The 20908-nt window shown below is 43.3% G+C and overlaps 1 protein-coding gene across 3 annotated transcripts in view; it reads left to right on the top strand.

Annotated features, from left to right (window-relative positions):
• The window catches only part of LAMA3 (laminin subunit alpha 3), a 272108-nt gene that overhangs the window by 191950 nt on the left and 59250 nt on the right, over positions 1-20908 (top strand). For 2 of the 3 annotated variants that reach the window (XM_078435375.2, XM_078435376.2), the window contains exons 38-41: positions 3685-3915; positions 8341-8454; positions 13046-13155; positions 15757-15837. In XM_078435375.2, the coding sequence (XP_078291501.2) occupies positions 3685-3915; positions 8341-8454; positions 13046-13155; positions 15757-15837 (536 nt within the window). Of the gene's footprint in view, positions 1-3684; positions 3916-4831; positions 5324-8340; positions 8455-13045; positions 13156-15756; positions 15838-20908 lie in introns of those variants that run through there. The other variant, XM_078435377.2, reaches the window with a different exon arrangement.

Below are 20908 nucleotides of genomic sequence, written 5' to 3' on the forward strand. Positions count from 1 at the left end.
GTCAATTGAGATTATTCAGTCTGAGGAACAGAAAGTAAAAAGAGTGAGGAAAACCAAACAGACTCTCAAAGACGTATGAGACACCATCAAATGTACCAACATGTGAATAATTGAAGTACCAGAACAAGAGGAGAGAGAAACAAAGAAAGAAACAATATTTAAAGAAATAATGGCTGCAAAACTTATCAGATTTGATGAAAATCATTAATCTACACATCCAAGCTCAACAAACTTCATGTCGGATAAATGCAAGAGATCCACACATTAGAAACATCATAGTAAAGATTCTGAAAGACAAAGACAATCTTAAAAGCAATGGGAGAGAAGCACATCACATACAAGGGTCCTCAATAAGGTTACGACCTAACTGTTCACCAGAAACCATGGAAGTCAGAAGGCAGTGGGGCAGCATTCAAAGTGCTAAAAGAAACATGCAGCAAAGAATTACATATCCAGAAAAATGTCCTTCAAAAATGGAGGAGAAATGAAGACATTCCACTATAAACAAAACAGGGAGAATTCAGTGCTATCCCGCCCTCCTTATAAGAAATACTAATGGGAATCTTTAGACAGAAATGAAAGGACACTATAGACAATAACTTCAATCCCTGTTAGAAATGAAAAACACTAGTAAAGGTAACTACATAGGTAAATATGAAAGGCAGTAAAAATATATCTTTTGTTTGTAACTTCTTCTGATTTAAAAGACAACTGCTTAAAGCAATAATTATAAGTAATTATAAGTCTGTGTTGATCAGCATACAGTGTATAAAGACATAATGTATATGATAATAAGAGCACAACAGAGCAGGTGAAGAAATGAATAGAAGATTAGCATTTGTGTACTATTGAAATAGTTTGTATTTATTGATTGATTTTTAAGTGTTATTTTAAATTTATTTTGAGAGAGAGCAAGTGAGAGAGCAAGCATGAGTGGGGGAGGGGCAGAGAGAGAGGGAGAGAGAGAATCCCAAGCAGGTTTCACACTAGCAGCACAGAACTCTTGAACTGTGAGATCATGACCCAAGCCGAAACCAAGAGTCAGATGCCTAACTGACTGAGCCACCCAGGCGTCCCTAAAGCTTGTATTTACATAAATGGTCCAACAAGGGTAAAGCTAGAGACAGTTGCCTGGGGCTTGGGATGGGAGTAGGCAGTAACTACAAATGGGCACAAGGGTTCTTTTGGGGGTAGGGGGATGAAAATGTAAAACTACATTGTGGTGATGGTTGCATGCTTCTGTAAATTTACTATAAATCGTACGCTTAAGATAAGGGAATATAATTGTATGCAAATCATACCTCAAGCTGTTAAAAATATAAACTAAAATTATATTAGTATCTTATTTGTATGTAAATAATAATAGATACCATTTATTGAATGTCTACTACATGTTAGGCACTGGGCTAAACACATTATATTATTTAATTTGCTTTAATCCTCTACTATATAGGACACTATAGGACACATAATCCTCATCATACTGCTGAGAGATTAGATATTATTATGCGCATTTAAGACATATGGAAGCCAAGTTTTAAGGAGGCAACAGAATATAAAGGTTAAATGTGCAGTCTTTTAGGGATGACTGGGTGGCTCAGTCGTTTAAGCCTCCGACTTCAGCTCAGGTCATGATCTTACACTTCCTGAGTTCAAGTCCCATGTCGAGCTCTGCGCTAACAGCCTGGAGCCCGTTTCCAGTTCTGTGTCTCCCTCTCTCTCTGCCCCTCCACTGCTCATGCTCTGTCTCTCTCTCTCAAAAATAAACAAACATGAAAAAAAAATTCTTTCTCTAAGTGCAGGCTTTTACATGAAGAGATACTCAACATCACTAATTAGTAGAGAAATGCAAATCAAAACCAACGGGATGCCATCTCACAGTCATTAGGATGGCTACTGTTAAAAATAAAACAGAATAACAAGTGTCGGCGAGGATGTGCAGAAATTGGAACACGTGTGCACTGTTGGTGAGATTATAAAACAGTGCGAGCCACTGTGGAAAAGAGTATTGAGATTTAAAAAAATTTTAAAGATAGAATGACCACGTGATCCAGCAATCCCACTTCTGAGTATATACCCAAAAGAATTGAAAATAGCGTTTTGAACAGCTATTCACACATCCATGTTCATTTCAGCACTATTCACAGTAGATAAGAGGTGGCAGATGACAGATGAATGGATAAAGAAAATATGGTATATACATATGTTGGAATATTATATTACCTTAAAAAGGAAATCCTATCACGTGCTAGAATATGATAGATCTAGCTAGTTAGATGCTGGAACGTAATGTGAAGATTTTATGCTGAGTGGAATAAGCCAGTCACCAAAAGACAAATACTGAGTGATTCCACTTATATGAGGTATTTAAAGTAATCGAATTCATAATATCAGAAAGTAGAATGGTGGTTTTCAGGAATTGGCGGGAGAGGAGAAATTGCTTAATAGGTACAGAGTTTCCATTTTGCAAGATGATAAAGGTCTAGGATGTGTTATACAACAATGTGAATATAATTAATGCTATTCTACTGTACATTTAAAAATGGCTGAAATGGTAAATTTTATGTGATGTGCCTTTTACCATCATAAAAGTAAAATGTAAATGTGTGTGTGCAAGAAAAGATTGTACTTTCTGTCCCAATTATGTACATTTAATGAGTGATCTAACTGCATGACTCAGTGGGTTTCCTTAAGCCTTTCTCCTGTATCATTCTCATTCATTTTGTGCTTGCACACACAAAAGTGCATTTTTAAAAAAAAGTATTTATTTATGTATTTATTTATTTATTTGAGAGAGAGAGAGAGTTGGTTAGAGGGACAGAGGAAGCGAGAAGTGGAGGGAGGGAGGGAAAGGGAGAGAGAGAGAGAGAGAGAGAGAATATTTTAAACAGGCTCCATGCACAACATGGAGCCCAAGGTGGGGCTCAGTCCCATAACCCTGGGATCATGACCTGAGCCAAAATCAAGAGTCAGATACTCTGCGGCGCCAGGGTGGCTGAGTCTATTAAGTGTCTGACTCTTGATTTTGGCTCAGGTCATGATCTCACAGTTCCTGAGATCGAGCCCCGCCTCTGTCTCCACACTGACAGCAAGGAGCCTGCCTGGGATTCTCTCTCTCCCTCACTCTCTGCCCCTCCCTTGCTCTCTCTCTCTCTCAAAAAAATAAACTTTAAAAAAAAGTTTAAAAAAGAGAGACATTCAACCAATTGAGCCACCAGGTGCCCCAAAAGTGCATTTTAAAATAAGTAAACACTAGGAAATCTTATTGCATTTCATTGTGCCTTATTTCCTGCCTTCATTTTTTCCCCTTTCATGTGGCACTCTCTTTTCTTAGGAATAACCCAGGACACCTGACTCTAAATATAAATCTGCTATCTTATACTAACTTCTGTTCTCTCCTCTCCTCGTCTCCTCCTCCCTTCCTCCCCTCCTCCCCTCCTCCCTTCCTCCCTTCCTCCCTGCCTCCTTGCCCTGCCCTGCCCTGCCCTTCCCTTCCCTTCCCTTCCCTTCCCTTCCCTTCCCTTCCCTTCCCTTCCCTTCCCTTCCCTTCACTTCCCTTCCTTTCCCTTCCCTTCTCTCGTCTTCCATGCCTTTCCTTTGACTTGTGCTGGACGCCTGCCTCTCTGAAAGCCCTGGAAGTGAGCTTGCCAAGGGGAGACCTTGCTTTTCTTTTTCCATGTGTAGGGAAACTTCAGGCACGCCAGCAGCGGTGCCCCCGTGTCCCGGGAAGAGCTGATGATGGTACTGTCTAGACTAGAAGGTGTGCGCCTCCGAGGACTCTACTTCACCGAGACTCAGCGGCTCTCCTTGAGCGGGGTGGGACTGGAGGAGGCCTCTGCCACAGGAAGTGGGCGTAGAGCACATCATGTGGAGATGTGTGCCTGTCCCCCTGGCTACACCGGTGACTCATGTCAGGTAGGAAGAAATTCCCCCTAGGACTCCTGTGGCTGCCCCTCCTGTCTGCTGCCCCCACCCTGCTGGACGGTCTGAAGTACTCTGTCCATCGGACAGGTGTCTCCTGGGCTATAGCTTCTGTCTTACCTGGACCACCTTCAGGTATGAAATACAAAAAAGAAATCACAGACACCTCAAATTCCACTGGAAAGCCGCAGGCATTTGGTCAATCCTGGAGGTTGTAGAAATCAGACTTTCTGGGAAGTAGAAGGAGCCCGCCAGTGGGCATCCCAGTATTTGAGCCACTGCCTTTCCTCGGGTTCTTGTGCTGTTCTTTAGTCGAGGGCCCCTCCGGTTTAGAGTCCAGACAGTGTCCTGGTTCTTCCAGGGGACGTGGCAGCCCAGTTTCCGAACTCACAGCAGATCTTCCTGCCAGGCCCAGCCAGCCTGACTTGTCCTCAGATGATTAAATTGTGCCATAAAATGAAACTGTCGTATCTCAAGTTGTAAATAGGTTCTCTTCCTGATGGGAGGGAAAGCACAATGTTTGGTGCAATTATTAGGAAATAGCAAATATTATCACTCAGTGTATTCCCTCTACCCCCTGTATGTACATTTAGCAACATCCTCCCCTTTCTATCCTCACCCCTTGATCGCAGAAAGCCCCTAGGTGATCGGCACACAAGTTTCTTTTTTTAACTTGCAAATATATTACCTGTCGTGGTTTTCTGGGGAGATCATGACCTGAGCCAAAGTCAGACGCTTAACCAACTGAGCCACCCAGGTACCCCGTGGGGACTTCTGTCTTATAACATTTAGTCCACAGGTGCCAAGATTCTTCTTCCCCACCCCCTTCCTCCTATCTCTTTTCTAGCCGAATTAAATAAAATCATAGCCCCAGGGAAGGAGTGGAACCTCTGGATTACCAGCCTCCTGCCCCGGGCGTGTTCTTTGCTCGTGACTCAGCCTGTGATTTACATCTGCTCTAATCAGCTAGTGCCGTCTGCGGGGTAAGGTGGGTAGAAGGTGATGCCTACCCCACCTCGCAGGAATTACAGAGCGGCGTTCTTCCCTGTGGGACTGTTATGTGCGCTCTCTCACAGGCTGACTCATGGGTGAAGTTTACAGGTGGGGCCTCCTGCCGCAGACAGCCTGCCTCACCTGAGTCAGGCGGGCTTGGGCACTGAAGCAGGAAGGGCAGGTATAAGAGGAAGAGGAAAAGGTTTGCGTGCAGCCAGCAGGACGCCCAGGGACCAGGATGTCCCCCACAGTGAGGTGGTCAGCCTGGAGCGCTGGATGGCTGTGGATCTTTGGGGCAGCTGTGGGGCAGTGTCTGGGATATAATTCACAGCAGCAAAGGGTAGCGTTTCTTCAGCCTCCGGGTCAAAGCCATCTGCAAGCAAGTTATGTGGAGTTTAAGCCCAGCCAGGTAATGTCCCTTTTCAATTTGGTTTGGGCTGGGGAAGGGTTCCTAGCTTTATGACATTTTTTAAGTTAAGGGGATGAATGAATAATGGGTGGGCTGGGGGAGGGACCCAGAGCCTCCCTGTCCTGTTGACTGGCAGAGTTTATTACGGTGCCTGACAGATTGTTCTCCTGAGCTGTTAACCACAAACCCTGTAAACATCAGCCCACCTGGAAATGCCCAGACAGCTCAGAGTTTGAATGTTTGTGGGATGTTAGTACACTATGAAACTTTGTGCCCTTTCGAGAGTAACTCAGGCCCCAAGACAAAAGAGTCCAGTGCCTGTAGACTTCCAAATTCTGCTTGGAAGAAAATTTACCGGTAAAGTAAACCACGAAAATCAGTGAAATCCATGTTTAAGAAAAGTGATGAGATTGAATTTGTATAATACCTAACAAGACATGCTTCAATTTGCCAGGCATTAAACACTCATAAAGTCTGCTCGCTTGCTCTCTCTCTCTTTCTCTGTCTCTCTCTCTGTCTCAACTTTCTGGATTTTTACATGTATGCTCACAGAGAAATGGATCCAATGGCTGCTGAGGTAGCCCTGAAAACCTGATAGGGACATCATTTTATCATTTGTACCACAAAAGTTTATCGGAAAAGTGATCCTGAAAAATTGTTACTTAAAAAATATGGTTGCTAAACCCCTTTCTGAAATGATATATTAGGATACATTCATTTTCATTTAGAGTAAATCTTCAATACAATCTGAGTACTTGAACTGAATTGTGTATAAGATTGTGTGGAGTTTGTGTGCTTTGTAGAGGTGAAAAAATGATTATATTTCAGTAACCGACAAACGTTCTGCCCGAGTAGAAGTCATGTGACTTGTAGGAGACTTTTTCTGTTTCTAATCGAAAGCAAATTAGGTGGGTGGTTTAATTTTAATCAGGATGGACCGTCCTCCTGCCAAACATGTTTAATTAAGGCTTTTTACTCAGACATGTTGTCATAAATGAACCACATATATTTATTAATTTGGATAATTTGTTCTTTACCAAATATTATTTCATAAGCATGTAATGTGATATGTGGGGGTAATTAAGAGACACTTGCCACTTAGTAGTGGAGAGTATTTGCTTGTAGATATGATCACACTACCAGTGGCTGAATTTTGTTCGAACGTCTCTCTCAGTTGTGTTTTCAATTAAAGAACATTCCTTTCATACTTCGATTCTCCTGTAGACAAGCCTATTCATATAACACATAAAGCAATCTCATTTTTTGCAATAGCTTCTTTTGCCTAAACATGGTTTCTAATAGCTGAAGGGGAAAACATACTGGAAATTATAGTCTTGTTATTGTGTCCAGTGTGTAGTAATTGGTAATTTTGGAAGAAACTCCTATCAGAAACTGGGATGTTCTACTCCGGGGAGTATACCAGGCTTCTTTCTCCAGCTCTATAAGGGTGGCTTCTTCCTCTTTTCCACCAGACCAGGTAGAGCCCTTTATGGCTACGGATGAATGAGAATGGATGGTTGATTTTCTGATTTCTCTTGATTGTAGCTTCAGAGTCTTATAGACATAATGCTGTTTAAAGAGGATTAGATGAAAGATGATCTTTTATCTTGAAATATTATTTTTTCCTGATGCTTTAGATAGGCCATATATGGAGGTCACTTAAAGAAACTGGGGACAACATTTGGTTTGAATCAATGTATTAATTTGCTCTGCCAAAATAAACAAAATGTCTATGATTCTCTTTAAAGACAGAAATCTAAATAATTTTTAATGGCTGGTGTTGGAAGAATTGCTTTTTCTTCTATTGGGGGCATTCTTAACTAGAATCCTTTTTTAAGTATTTATTTATTTTAAAATATTTATTTTTGAGAGAGAGAGAGAGGCAGCATGTGAGTGGGGGAGGGGCAGAGAGAGAGGGAAACACAGAATCCAAAGCAGGCTCCAGGCTCTGAGCTGCCAGCACAAAGCCCATTGTAGGGCTCGAACTCGTGAACTGCAAGATTGTGACCTGAACCAAAGTCGGATGCTTAACCAATTGAGCCACCCAGGTGCCCAACTAGAATCCTTAAAATATATATATATATGTACACACACACGCACACACACACACACATATGGTCAAAGCAACATTGAACAAGAAAAGAAGACCACACCCAGTGAGATTCCCTCCAGCTGGGTCTTTGTGTGTCCCATTGGAGCCCAGTGTCCCTGCAGCGTTCTGTAGAGAACACAGGCACGGTCCTCTCCCCTGAGTTCTCTTTTGCTTATAGACCAGTGAGTGGCAGTGACATGATTCCCCCGGTTCTGCCATTATTGAATAGATCCTAATGAAGACTCCTTAGTCCCCCTTCATCCACCAGTCCAAACTCCTACTTGGAGACGGAATGCCTGCCCTAAGAGCACTTGAACTTGAAAGGATTTGCTTAGAGACTTTCCCCACCAAAGACTGATGTCCTGACCCTCTTTACCCCTTCACCTCTCCACCCTTCCACTTGCCCTAAAACGGTTGAAGGAGAGGAAACCATTTCCACACTCCTCCCTCCACGTCTCCCTTTTCTCTCGTGTCCCCCCACACATCTCCCGCTCCGCCACTAGCATACACGCGTGCTGTGGCGTGGAAACAAGGTAGAATCTGACAAAGGGAGCCAGTGGACTGGCTAGTGTTTGAAAGTAGAAATCCACATACCAACTAAAGGAAAAAAGATTTAAAAAGTGAATGCTTGGGGCACCTGGGTGGCTCAGTTGGTTGAGCGTCTGACTTCAGCCCAGGTCATGATCCCGTGGCTCGTGAGTTCGAGCCCCATGCTGGGCTCTGTGCTGACGGCTGAGTCTGGAGCCTCTTAGGATTCTGTGTCTCCCTCTCTCTCTGCCCCTCCCCGACTCACACTCTGTCTCTCAAAAGTGAATAAATGTTAAAAATAAATTTTAAAAAGAAAGTGAATGCTTGACAGTCAGAATTGGCACATGCTTTGGATAATAATTCTTTATGTTGACTAAATGCTTTGTTTGAAAAACAGGGTTGTAGCCCCGGATACTATCGGGATAGCAAAGGTGCATATACCGGACGATGTGTTCCCTGCAATTGCAACGGACATTCAAATCGATGCCAGGATGGCTCGGGAATATGTATCGTGAGTAAATTGATACTCTCCTGGCCGACAATCTGTGTCTCCCTGTCCCCTCGCCCCCCACCCTCACCCCACTGGTCCCTGAGACATCAAATATCGCATCTGCAGCCAAACCCAAAGCCAAATTGAGGTTGCTTTGTAAACATGGCATTCAGCATTATCAGGCTGAATTATTTTACACTTCACTTTTCCCTCCATTTTAACACATGCCATCGGAGAAGAACTCCTAGCTGAACAATGAAATGGCACATTAGCTTCTAAATTTTTGCTTCAAGGAATGTTTTTAATGGGTGGATCCCGGGACTTAATTCCTGGTGGAATATAACAAATCAGAGCCACTGCTTTGGGCCCCTGTTTTGTTGGGGTAGCAGGAGGCTGCAGGAGGGGAGCCTTGTGGCTGTTAGATGAGCAATAGCTCAAGCAAGTAATCGGGGAGAAGATGACGCTTAGAAAGACTTAAGGCACATACTCAAGTCACTCAAGCACTAATCTGTGGCTGCCAAGACAAAGTGGGTTTATGTAGGAAGACAGGTGAGGTGAGTCCTTGCTGTCTGTGGCCTATCCACTGGAAAATAATCTTCTTTTAAAATACCTTAAAAAATATTTCCCATAGAAAATTGGATCGTCGGGAAATTTTTCTTTTGTATCCTGAAGCAGCACATTTTTTCTTCTGCCTTCCTCTCTTTCATCCCTGCCAGCCAGGGCCTCCCTACTTGGAAGGAGAATGGACAGATACAAAGAAAGGAGAGAGCATCAGTGCCCCTAGGAGCACAAGCCCCCCCCCCCCCCCCCCCCCCCCACACACACACACACTTACGTTGTGCTGTTTGAAAATGCGTTCTTCTGGCATGGGTTTCCTTTGCGTTGTGCAATGCATCTACAGTGTGTTTCAATTCTTTGAGCTCCTAGACTGTATTAAGCCAAATTCAGCATGTCCCAGGGAACTGCTTCCACTGCAAGATGGGACAGGCCAGGACAGGACATTGTTGATAGAATATTCTGTAGAATTTTAACCTTGTAAGTTCAAAAGCAATAAAACTCATTGGGAAATAGTATTTTTCAGCTCATAAATACTCTTCTATAATAATTTATATTTCATAGCGGATGCCATGTGTAACACAGGTAGATGCTTTAATTTAAAATAAATATTTATCTTGTCACTGAACCATGGCTAGATGTCACGTCCACTCTATCAAAGCTGCCAAAGAACAAAAGTAGGCATTCTCTGCGTCCATTCACCCAGCGGAAGGATCACTATGAGTCATAATTCATCTGTTTTAATCAAACAAGATTTTCTTTGTCATTTCCTTTCTCTGTAGCTGTGTCTTCACTTGTCCCTAATGGCCATATGGACTTTAGAAAGAATTCATTCAGGAAACCTTTACGGAGCCTTTGCTATCGTGGGAGGTAGTGAGCTAAGCACTGTGGTTAAAACCACCCGACGCCCTCCCCGCCTTCACGCCTCCGCGAGGCTTGCGGTCCCGTGGGGAACGTGCGCACATGCGCGCTCCCACAGAGGCGTGGGGCCAGTGCCTGCACTCGCTCCCCTGCGCAGTTCTCCCCTGGCAGGCTCTGAGCGCTGCCCCTGCCCTGGTGGGGGGGGGGGGGGGGGGTGCCCGGGGGGGGGTGCCCGTTTTATGGGAGCCAAGGATGCAGCCCTCATTCTCAAAGATCCATAACGATTTGGAAACCAAGTACTTTTCACCATCGAATGGGCTGGTTCCGCTGCAAATTGGACTTCGTCTCTCAAGAGCCGAGTCAATTTCTAATATCTGGGACCTTCACTCTTGTGCAAATCTCCATATTGTTTCAAGAATAAACTTCGAAGTTTGAAGAAGAAAGTAACCCCAGCCCTTAGCAGTAAAGCCGTGTGCGTCCAAGAGCAGCAGGTCGTATGTTGCGTGGGTGCCGTCGTCAGCCGGAAGGACCCGCAGTGACAGGCCCCTTTCTCTTCGCCAAGGCTCTGTCTCTTCTCCTGGCCCCCTTTCTCCCCATATTGCTGCCCCTCCCCCACTCCCCTTGCCTTCTGCCATCTCGGTCATCCCTCTTCTACCACTCTGTTCCCATGTCCCTTCCTCTTTCGGTTTTCCTTCATTTTACTCCCTGGCTCTTGTGCCCATTTCCCCCCTGCCAGACTTACCTGAAACCCACAGGTGGCCTGGGGCTCTCGTGACGCTCATGACCAGAGGTCCATGCTCCTCCGTGCAGCCTCAGGTTTCGCGTGATCTGAGCTGCTACCTTTCCAGCTGCATCCCGCCCCGCCTTGCCCTTCACTCTCCGGAATACCAATTGCTTCATCTTGCCCACACGCACTGCTGTGCTCCTGCACGACTGACATTCTATGCACGCTGCTCCCTATGCCTGGTGTGCCCTCCCCTCACTTCTCTACCCAGCTAATTCCCCTCCTTTTATCCTCCATGCAGGAGGCATCATCGCCTCCAGAAGCCCTTCCCTGAAGCTCCTCTTGCTCTTATGGGATGGGATGCTGGGGTGCATCAGCCATCAAGTTTTCCACGTTATATTTAACGTGTGTACTCACAGGGTTCTATTTGCCCCCTGGTCAGGGTGCCGATCCATCTTGGCATCCCTAGTACCTGGTAGCATGGTGGGACACGTAGTAGATGCCCAATGGATGTTTGGTGTCCGATGGAGCTAAGAGAGCACATGATGTGGGAGTGGATGTGGATTCATCCATCCATCCATCCCTGAATTTATTCACAGTAAACCACAAGGAAATTGGTAAGCAGATATCTCATATTTGCAGGACTGAGAAAGACAGCTATCAAGATAGGTGTTCTCAGCTGAGGGTGGGGGTATTTCAGACATTCTTATGGGACCTTATCAAGCAACACAGGTTCTCACCCCTTTCTACCATTCTTCCCCCCGCTCCTGAGGAGGACCAGAGGTCAGGGTGTTTTCAGTAGGACACAGATGGCCTCACCATAATTCTTGTTTCTCCATGTCCTTGCTTCTCCAATGTTTTCAGCTCAGAACTAAGTGGATCTAGGATTAAAAGATATCTATTCAGCTATGTTGTTCCTTAAGAATGTCATTTAGAGTTTAAAAAGAAAGGAAACTAAAGTGGAAAGATAAATAATCCGTTCAAAAAAACGACTGTTTTGTGAGAGAGTCAGGACCGTGGAGCAAGGGAAAGGTCAAGGAGAGACCCCTCTGTGGATCCAATACACTGCATGTGGATTTGGTCCTAGCGTCCAGGTCTACAGGAAAAACTGTCATGGCAGTGACTTTTGGGGAAAGAGGGAGGGATTCAGGGCAGGGATGAGCTTTCTGGTGATGATTCCATGTTAATGTGTAAACAACATCCCTTGTGTGTATGACACGATTTCATATCGGGAAAAAAAGTATGAAAACATGTTATAACATGTGGATTGTGATCGTCTGTTATTGAAAGGTTTGTGAGGGATCGTTGTGTTTAAGCCAGAGGAACTGATGACATTATGATGGAAGGGACAGTCTCGCATTCAAAGCAGGGCCGCACCCACTTAGGATATAGGTGCATGTTGTTTTTCGCAACCCGGTTTCAGATATTATTGAAAACTCACATCCATTGAAGTTTCCTACCAAGCCCCACCTCTACATAAAAGCACGTTTCAAAAACATTAGACTTATTCCCGGTCATATAGAGTATCTCTGAATTATCAAATGCCCACAATAGGGGAGTGGTTTCCTGGATAGTTTTGTGCATTTACATATGTATTACTAGAGTAAAGCAAGAAACATTAAAAATTCCACAAAATAAGCAAATTTGATACCATCTGCTAGGATTTGCCTCAATGGACTGCTCAATTGGAAAGTCATCTCGTCTCAGTGCTTTATTGAAGAACAACTTTCAATAGGCATTGACTTTGGCATGAAAATAATTGGATTTACATAAACGCACAACGTAGATAAATAACATCTTGCTTCTTGGAGACATTGGAATTAAACTGAGATGCTGGGATTATTTCTTTAGATACAATGCAGCTTTTCATTGTTTTAATAAATTCTACATGTTAACTTATTGCAACTATATTCCTCTTTAGTATATCACGAGTAACTGAATTATGTAAAACAAGTTGATTTTCATAGACATTATTCTCAGGGGAAGAGGGATAGGGCTAACACCTTGCTGAAGCTATAGTGTACTTTTTAAAATCCTCCCAGCCTTCGCAAGTGGGTATTATTCTAACTATATGTTTTAAGAAAATTAGAATTGTGTGTAAATCATACATCAATACAACTGGTTTAAAACAAAACAAAACAAAACAAAACACCGAGGCTCAGAGAGGTGAAGAATCTTGCCCAAGGCTGCACAGCTGTGAAACATTGGAGTGAGTTTGAATCTAGCTGGTCTTTCTCCAATTTCGTCCTCCTGATGCTAAGCACCAAATAGCTGATGGAAGGATGCTTACGTGTTTTATTTTCTAGTACCAACAGTAACTGGATAGATAGGAATATATACCATTTGTGATTCATAGCTCTGTACAGAGTCAGAGGACTTGAGTTATAATTGTGTGAGTAATTAAGGTGATAACAATCTTAATAATAATAAATGTAATTGGCTGCTCTTAATTGTATGTTCATCTGTCCCAAGAACTGCCAGCATAACACTGCTGGGGAACACTGTGAGCGCTGCAAAGAGGGTCACTATGGGAATGCCATCCACGGACACTGTAGCGTCTGCCCATGTCCTCATTCCAACAGGTACTGTGAGAGCTTGAAAATAATCTGTAGAGATAGGAAGTAGCTTGGTGGTTGCCTGGGACCAGGGGAGTGGGAGAGGGGCAGTGTATAGGAAGTGGCCGGTAAGGGTGTGGGATTTCTTTGGGGGGTGATGAACATGTTCTGTAGTTGATCATACTGATGGTTTTTACAACTCTGTGAATCTACTAAAAGCCATTGAGTTGTACGCTTGAAATGGACAAGTGATACGGTATGTGAAGTCTGTCTCAAAGCAGTTGTATTTAAAAAAGAACATGCAAAAATGCAAAACAAAAGCAAAACAAATAAGAACAGGTTTCCCAAGTGTACGCTTGTGTGCTTTTCCTTTTCCTCTTTCCTTTCACTCTTCATTCGGTGGTTAAACGTTATTTACTGAAGGCCTGATACAGGGGCTAGGAGTTAGCCTCCTCTAGGTGCTGGGGAAACTACAGGAAAGAAGACTGACAGACTCTGATCTCACGAGGCTTCCCCTGGAGAATGCAGGCAGGGAGAGTTGTCACACTCAAGAAATACGTGCACAAATAAATAAGCATAATTTCAGATAGAGATGGGCTTGGAAGTTGATAACAGGGCTATGTGATTGATAGTGAGTGAGTAGACTCTTTACAGAAGAGTAGGAGGGTTTTCTGAGGTCGTTGGCCAAGGACCAGGGAACAATGAGATGGAGTAAGCATGGCAGTATCTCGGCACCGAGGGTCTGAGGCAAGGAAAAGACAAGAGACAGCCCCTGTGACGATGTGTCCATGGAGTAAGGAGGTGGTTAGAGGGCAGTGTGGGACAGAGGGTCAGGAGGTGAGGTTGGTGGGGCACCCAGGGTACAGATCCCGTAGGACTTTGCAGGCTATAGCAAGGCATTTGGATTTATCCTCGGTGTGATGGAAGTCATAGGCCAGTTCTGAGCCATGGAGCGTGACCTGAGTTGTCATTCAGACTCCAGTACAGCAGATACATGACATAGGTAGAAACCTGCCACTTGGATTTCATGGTGATTCATGTTCTCTTTGGCCTCGGTACCTTGTCATATTCCTGCTTATCATGACACACCCGCTGTGGGTCCAAGCAAAATACAAGTAAACAAAGCAAGAGTTGATTTGAAAATCAGGAAGATACCAATAACAGTATCTGCAGTGCACAGGCTCGGGAGCAAGTGTGAACCACAAGGCAGGATGAAATCAGGCCAGTATCAGAGAAAATGGCCACGTTACCAGAAGCCACTGCCCAGATGTGGCTTTTCTGAAGATGCGTATTTGAAATGTGCACCCTGGTTTGCTCTCTGTGTATCTGATACTCCTTAAACTTGCCCAGTCCTGTGACTTTATTTGAAAAGGGATTTAGCACTCAGTACTTGCCTAGACTTGTTGGAACAGAAGCTAGAGAGAGTGGAAACAAGATTTTCATGGGGTGCTCAGGGGAAAGCTTTTCATCTTTGATGGCACAGCATAGTGTTATCATGAAGGCCAGCTTCTGGCTTTCAGGCAATTGAAGTAACACACAGTTCCTCGGATTTATCAGTGAAATATGGTTTTTATTTAACTCTTCCTCCATCAATATTCATACTGTTGACGAATTTCTAACTGTTCCTTTAGAAGTATAACTCTGGAGGCTGAGTCGGCTAAGCGTCTAGTTCTTGATTCGGCTCAGGTCATGACCTCACGATTCGTGAGTTCGAGCCCTGCATTGCATCCGGCTCTGTGCTGACAGTACAGAGCCTGCTTGGGATTCTCTTTCTCTGCCCCTTCCCCCACTTGCACTCTCTCTCTCTCTGTCTCTCAAAATAAATAAATAAACTTAAAAAAAAATAGTATAATTCTGTCCATCTACTAGGCCAAGAGAAACTTCCTAGATAAAAATTCTTTTACCAGCAAATGATAAATAGAGGTATTTTCCCTCAGATTTATTCAGTGTAATGTTTATAGACATATCTCAAGGCAACAGAGTTTTTTCATGATCTGCTCACTTATTTGGAAAAAAAAAAAGCTGCTCAAATATACACTAGGTTAGAACAAAAAGAAAGAGAATCAGAATCCCACAACTTGATTTGAAAAATGTAAAAATCACCAATGATTGTGCCCACAGAAATACTTAGACGGGCAAGCCTGTTTTATGCCTTAGTCCCTCCTGCCTGGCCCCTTTTCTTCCTAGGAGATAATGTACCCAATATGAAGGAACTAGAATAAACAAGGAGGAAAATTTTTTGAAGAATCCGAGCTCCCTGTCCTTTTTTTCTGCCTAGACTTGTTTTATTCTTTCCTTGTTATTCCTGGAAAAATGCTGTTGTAATCATTTCTTCCAAAATGAGTTACTTTGCTCTGTCTCAAGTGAAGGAATGTATTTCTCCAAGCCAAAAATAAAACTAAATAAATGCCTTCAGTCCTTATGTACCAAGATTTGCCCAATGTGAGCTGAAATAATTCATCATTATCTACACAAGTCTTAATGGACACATTTTTCTTCATATAAGAAGTAACCAGATCCTTGGTGTCTGTTTACACTTAAGGCAAGTCAGTGCTTTGTGGCAAAAAATAATGAGCATGAAGCCTATCGATTTGTTTTTACTGAGGCTTTTTTCTGTCTTCCTTCCAGTTTTGCCACTGGCTGTGTTGTGACTGGGGAAAACGTGAGGTGCTCCTGCAAACCTGGATACACAGGCACACAGTGCGAAAGGTGGGTGCTGCCCCCTCGCCCCCCCCCCCCCCCCCCGCATCCCACAGGTAGGGTGGGCTCTGCGGGCAGGCTGCAGCAGGCTCGGGCTGTGGGTGCGGCTGTGCTGGGTCGTGGCTCAGAGCTGGGGTGGGGCTGTTGCTTTCATGGAGGCTGGAGAAAGGTCTTTAGGGAAAAATACAAGACTGTTCACTTAATAAATCATTAACTTCTTTATCTTTCTCGTTTTTTACATGTTTCAGAAATTTGAGAAGGAGGCCCAACATATCATAGCGCTATGTACCCCCAACACGTTTGCCTACATGCTCCTATCCCCCTACACACTCCCTCATTCCCCTCCCCTACATATTTCTACATGCCCCTCCCCCTCCACATCTGTATGTACTTCCACCCCCTACATGTCCTTACCTATCCCTACATCCATATAGATTCATCCTTACATACCCCCACCCCATGTATGCATATCCCTACATACCCCTACCCACCACACACGTGTCCTTGTATTTGCCTACCTGGCACACATAACCCTAACTAGCCTAGCTCCATATACATTCATCCTTACATAGTCCTCACCCCATGTATGCACATCCTTATGTACCCCTACCCCACCACCACATCCCTACTTACCTGCACACGCACATACAACTCTACATACTCCTATACATACACACACACACACACGCGCACACACACACAACTATACCTCTCTGTCCCCACGTATTATGAACACCTGCAGGACAGTCTGTGTCATTCATTTCTGAATCACTGCTGCCTACTATTCATGTATTATTCATGTAATAGGTGTTCAGCAGCGGAACAAAAGAATAAATGTTGCAAAATGGAAACTATGAACTTAATTATGAGGGGCCAAAGAGCCAAGCTTTCGTTTTGCATGAACACATTTTCATGATTAGCTACCATACATTGGGCTCTGCCAAGCATATAAGGACTATGAAAGGTACTTACTTAGAGTCTACCTCGGAAGGTAGCATGTACATTGTGCAAAAGTAACAGTATAGAAATGAATCATATGGACAGCATGTTTTTAAATTTAAAATAAGTTTATCATAAAGTCAATACTTACTTATAGGAATTATGTAATACAAGTGAGCAAAGAACCAATGAGGCCCACTATACCTTTATGTAGCTCTATATATTTGTGCATGCTCAGATATAATCCTGCTTATAATCATTTTATTTATAAAATCCCCAGTTAAAACTTGTATATTCTTACAGTTCATTCTGTGTGCACAGACGTTTTCTTTTCTTTTCTTTAATTTTTTTTTAAACGTTTATTTATTTTTGAGACAGAGAGAGACAGAGCATGAACGGGGGAGGGTCAGAGAGAGGGAGACACAGAATCTGAAACAGGCTCCAGGCTCTGAGCTGTCAGCACAGAGCCCGACATGGGGCTCGAACTCACGGACCGTGAGATCACGACCTGAGCCGAAGTCGGCCGCTTAACCGACTGAGCCACCCAGGCGCCCCCAGACGTTTTCTTAAAAACAAAAGTAGATTGCTGTTTTACTTTCTGTTTTGGCTCATTTTCTCACCTAGTAGATGTAGTAGAAGGTTAGCAATATCTTTCCATCTCAGTAAGTATTCGCTGATAACATCGTGTCAGAACCAAGAAGTTCTGTAATCTACTGCTGGTCTTTGAAATAGTTTTCCTCTTTTCCATTCAAAGCAGCACTAAAAGTAAATCCTTGTGGTGAATTATTTGTGTACATAAATCCTCAAGATGTAGTTAATAGAACCAGATCCCTTGGATCTAAGGATAGGTGCATTTTCAGACTTTTGATACATTTTGCCGGATTGCCCTCCAGAAAAGTCAGACTCATTTCTGTTCCTCCAGTAGCAAAAGAGCAGCTTTTGCCACCAGTGAATACTACAAATGATCAGTTTTTAAAATATTTGCCAGTTTGGTAGTTGGAAATTTTAATCATTCGAATTTACATTTCTTTGTTTCATAATTAGATGGGATTTTTTTCACGTACTAATTAACCATTTGTAGATCTTATTTTTTGGATTGCTTTCTAGGCTTTTTACTCACTTTTTCTAGTGCAATGTTCTTTTATTTATTGGTCTATACAAATTCTTCATACTACATGTTGCAAATTTTTGTTTATTTTTTGTTTATGTTTTTTGGGTTTTGTTTTTTGTTATATGTACCTACTCTTATATTCTTTAGGCTGTCAGCCTTTGGGGCCATGCTTGGCGAAGTTACAGAAATGTTTATGCTTTCTTTTAGGACTTACATAGTTTTATTTCTTACACTCAGATCTTCATGTTGGTGAAAATTTGGAACCTAGCTTTTTGGTGGTGTCAGGGCATCTCACATGGCAGATAGATTTAGGGTCAACGTGTACAGCAAAATTGGCCAGAGTTCAAGAAACTCACACTATCCCAGTATTCCATCCCCATAATCCAGGGCCCACGTTGCATGAAATACACATAGTATTTGGGTACATCCCAGAGCCACACTCAGTAGGGTCAGACGTGCACACTAGGGGAGGCATAAGGAAAGCAGACTAATTAGGGGACTGGCAGATTCACATCCTTCATGTCACACTGTCACACTCACTGCAGGCTGTGTGCTCACTGAGTGAATGGGGACAGACACTCCAGCTGTTTTCCCCTCTGTGCCTCTCGTGCTGTCACTCTTGTTCTCTCCCCCACCTCTCTCCCTATTGCCAAGTACATTTAGTTGAATTCATGAAAGATGAATGTGCATTTACAAAGTTTTCTGTACAAACTTAGAGTCGTTTCCATACATTTTGTTCAGTCTTTGTGCCGTTATCATTTCTGAAAGTATAAAATGCCTTTGGATAGTTGGTTGAGCAAGGCTCTCCTCATAACCCTTAAAATGTTTTCCTTGGCCATTCTGGCATAGTATTTTCCTGGATAAACTTTAGAAGAGTTTTATAAGATTCCAAAACAAAACGAAAACAAAATTAATTTGGTTTTCACAAGAAGGCAGGGGTTATCTGAGACATTTGACAGACAGGGTGGGACCTACGTGGGTCTAGTGGGCCTAAGGGATGAGTGGGCCTGGAGGGTGGCTCAGTCAGGGAAGTTACCCAAGAAAACCCAAGGACCTCGAGGCTATTTGCCTGGGAGGAAGGTGCGGACTGCCTCATTACGGGATTACTGAGCGTCAGCTAAGGGGCAGGGCACTGTCTGGTGGTAAAAAGATGCAATTTCAAGGTTCTTCTGTTTTCCATTTCAGCAAAAGGAACCTTGCCCACAGTTGCCTCACATCTATTATTCATTCTTTCTTTCAATGAAAAATGTATGGAGATCCTAGTATATGCCTGGCACTGGGCTAAGCGCTAGGGACACATTAGCGGCTGGAGCCCAGACTCTGCCCTCAGGGTTTTACAGTCTAGTGGTGGACAGACACACAAACCAGCCATTAAAATAGTGACCAAGACATAACTGGGTCCCCAGGCTGCAGGGGAGGAGCATCCAACTGCCCCTGAGAGGTGAGGGAGGAAGGGGCAGCTATACTGAGATGGGAAGGACGGGTGGGTAGAATGGGCTTCGGGAACGTTCTTCTAGGCTCTGTGGTGTGAAAGCTTGAGACTCCCACCTGAGAGAGGCATCCTAGTGCGATCCTCCTCATGGTTCTTCACAAACAATGATGCAGAAAACAGCAACAGACCGGCTGAGACATCCGGTTGGCAGGCAGCAGATTTGAAAAGAGAAATTCTTAATTAACAGTTCTCACAGCTTATGTCTGTTGTTTGCTGTCTCAGGAAAGCAAACTATAGTTTCTTAATTTTTTTTGAAGAACTTGTTCACAAGTAAATGCCATATGAATGTCAAATTTTTTAATTTGTTCAACATTTATTGGGGACCCCCCTTTGTGCCAGGCATCAAGCCAGCGTTAGTCATTAGCTATGCAGTGGTAGCTACAAGGACAATATAGGGTGAAGAGTAAAAACATAAGCAGGAGCCCACTGGGCGGAAGAGGGAACAGCCAATCTGAAGGAGGGGGTAGGAAAGGCTTCCCAGCTCATAACCGTGCCCTGGGCCACATTTCTCCCTCGGCTTCCCCGAGCCATAGAGGACAAACATGTTCTCTGCTCTTTTTTCTTGTACCACCGCCCTCTATGAAATCAGGAAGTTTTACTTCAGTCCATTGTGTTTGGACACCAGCTTAAAACGAGAAGAAGGGTACCGGTTATTTCTGTAATCAGTCACTAACACTTTTTGCAAGAATAAGGAAGACGTGGAATCTAACTTCCTAAATATTTATGTGACTTTAATATAAAGTGTTTTGTAATTATGCATCTTTTACATGGAAAATTTAGATATAGGTGACACATCTAAAAATAAAGTATTTAAAACATAAGTCTTTTGCCTATAGCATAGTTTGTTAAGTAGAATATGGGGCCAGTCACATAAAGTAAAGCCTATGACAAGTTGGTTAGGAGACTTAGACAAGGCACCTCAGCGTAGTTACCTTCTTGATAATTAAGGAAGGCATGGGATTTCTGCTTCCTACCCACTTTCTGAAATGTAATAATTCCAAATTATGCCAGTTATACATAGATGTGTATATGTGTGTGTGTGTGTGTGTGTGTGTATATTTGTGTATGTGTATATATATATATATATGCATGTTTCATCATGTCTGAAAATGGTAGCTAACTTTTATTGAGTGTCTATTATGTTCAGGCATTGTATTAGATTCTTCACTACATTATTTTTTATCTCATTCATTGATCAAAATAGGTATTAATAGTGCAATTATTCACTTATTCATTCTGCGTATACTTATCTGGCACCTATTATGGGCCCAGGCACTCTCCCATGTGCAGGGATATAAATCATGTGCAGGGATATATCAGCCAAAGAATCCATGCCTTTGTGGAGTTTTCTTTTTTTTTAATTTTGTTTTCAATGTTTATTTATTTTTGAGAGACAGAGTGTGAGTGGGGGAGGGGCAGAGAGAGAGGCAGACAAGGAATCAGAAGCAGGCTCCAGGGTCTGAGCTGTCAGCACAGAGCCCAACGCAGGGCTAGAACTCATGAACCCAGGACATCATGACCTGAGCCGAAGTCAGTTG

Source organism: Panthera onca, chromosome D3 (genome assembly GCF_046562875.1).
Source record: "Panthera onca isolate mPanOnc1 chromosome D3, mPanOnc1 haplotype 2, whole genome shotgun sequence".
Classification (NCBI taxonomy): Eukaryota; Metazoa; Chordata; class Mammalia; order Carnivora; family Felidae; genus Panthera; species Panthera onca.